Source organism: Homarus americanus, unplaced genomic scaffold (genome assembly GCF_018991925.1).
Source record: "Homarus americanus isolate GMGI-L3 unplaced genomic scaffold, GMGI_Hamer_2.0 scaffold34602, whole genome shotgun sequence".
Lineage (NCBI taxonomy): Eukaryota > Metazoa > Arthropoda > Malacostraca > Decapoda > Nephropidae > Homarus > Homarus americanus.
Genome location: NW_024757503.1, coordinates 1,469 through 3,074, shown reverse-complemented (window position 1 = coordinate 3,074; position 1,606 = coordinate 1,469). Strand labels below are relative to the sequence as shown.

The 1,606-nt window shown below is 49.1% G+C and overlaps 1 protein-coding gene across 1 annotated transcript; it reads right to left on the bottom strand.

Moving 5' to 3' along the window:
* Window positions 1–637: 637 nt before the first annotated feature.
* On the bottom strand, window positions 638–1,377 carry LOC121857582 (oocyte zinc finger protein XlCOF15-like; the record flags this gene model as incomplete). The annotated part of the gene is made up of 1 exon (XM_042353658.1): window positions 638–1,377. A coding segment is annotated over one exon (740 nt), but the record flags the coding sequence as incomplete, so codon positions are not given.
* Window positions 1,378–1,606: the final 229 nt, after the last annotated feature.

Genomic DNA, 1,606 nt, shown 5'->3' with positions numbered 1-1,606 from the left:
ATAGTGTGTGTGTGTGTGTGTGTCTAGACCACCAACAGTCACCCCTCATAGTGTGTGTGTGTGTGTCTAGACCACCAACAGTCACCCCTTATAGTGTGTGTGTGTGTGGTGGTGAGTCAATAGATCGTCCTCAGACTGGAACACCACCAGACACTCGCCACAAGGATACAACTCAAAGGTATGCATGGAGATGTCCTGACAGAAGTTGTCATAGATGAGCTCTGGCTGATACCCATCACTGAACTGTGGTAAAGATCTATCTTGTATCACTATAGTTGTGTGTTGTGTTATGTTGTCTCCTGTGAGAGATGGGTCCTCGTTCATTAACTCTAAAGTATCGTCTGTGGTCAGTTGGTCTTGTCTGGTGTCTGTGTGAGCCGTGTCCTGTCTGGTGTCAGTGTGAGCTGTGTCTTGTCTGGTGTCTGTGTAAGCTGCATCTGTCTGTGCGTCAGGTTTGTGTGGTGAACAGAGGGCTGTAGTGTTGTGTTGTTTACGCATGTGTACCATAAGGCCGGACTTATTCCTAAAGAGACAGTTGCATATGTTACAGATGAGGCCGTTGTCTTGAGCTGATACCTGATGCATCTTCATGTGCACCTTCAGGTTCCAGTTGTTGAAGTGAGCAACACCACACACCTCACACCACCTTCTTCTCCTGTAGGTGCAGACATTTAACGTGCCTCTCCAAATGAGTCTTGGCCTTGAAGGTTTTGCCGCAACGATCGCAGGAGAATGGCCGGTCCGCGCCGTGGTTACGCGCGTGACGCTCCAAGGACGACCCGATGGCGAACTTCATCCCGCACAAGTCGCACTCGAAGTCCCTGTCGCCCCGGTGTCTCGCCTCGTGTTCCTTATGGTTGGAGTGGCACTTGAACTGTTTGGAGCAGAACTTGCACTTGTAAGGCATAAACCCACAGTGAACTTTGTTAATATGGAGCTTAAGTTTAGTGGCATCGGGCGCCTTGTACTCGCAGTAAGGACATGGCCCGCGCCTCTCTCCGCTGTGTTTCCAGATCTTGTGGTAATGAACTGCCTGACGTTGGGTGAATTCCTTCCTGCATTCATCGCATGAAAAACTGCTCCTCGACCCTGACACTTGACCGACTGTCCTCGACTTGCAACTGAGAATCTGCTTCCCACGATGACCAATATTCTGCCCACGATGACCGATATTCTGCCCACGATGACCGATATTCTGCCCACGATGACCGATATTCTGCTCACGATGACCGATACTCTGCCCACGATGACCGATACTCTGCCCACAATGACCGATACTCTGCGACTTAGGGCTAGACAACGCCGCTTGTTGGTGACCTTCATCTCCCTCTAGGGGCCTGGGGCTACTCTGGGGTTGGTTGAGATCTTCCTCACTCTCTGGGGAAGAATGTTAATGTATTAATAGTATGTGTTGGAGAGATGTGTTAATAGAATGTGCTGGAGAGAGATGTGTAACAGAGAGATGTGCAAGGATTGAGGTCACATCTCAAGTTGGTAAAGTGTCTATATGTTAAGTGTATGTCGAGTGACTGTTGAGTGACTGTAGCTAGGATGAGTGTATGACTGGTGAGTGCATACTGAGTGAGTGTATGAAAAGACAACAATA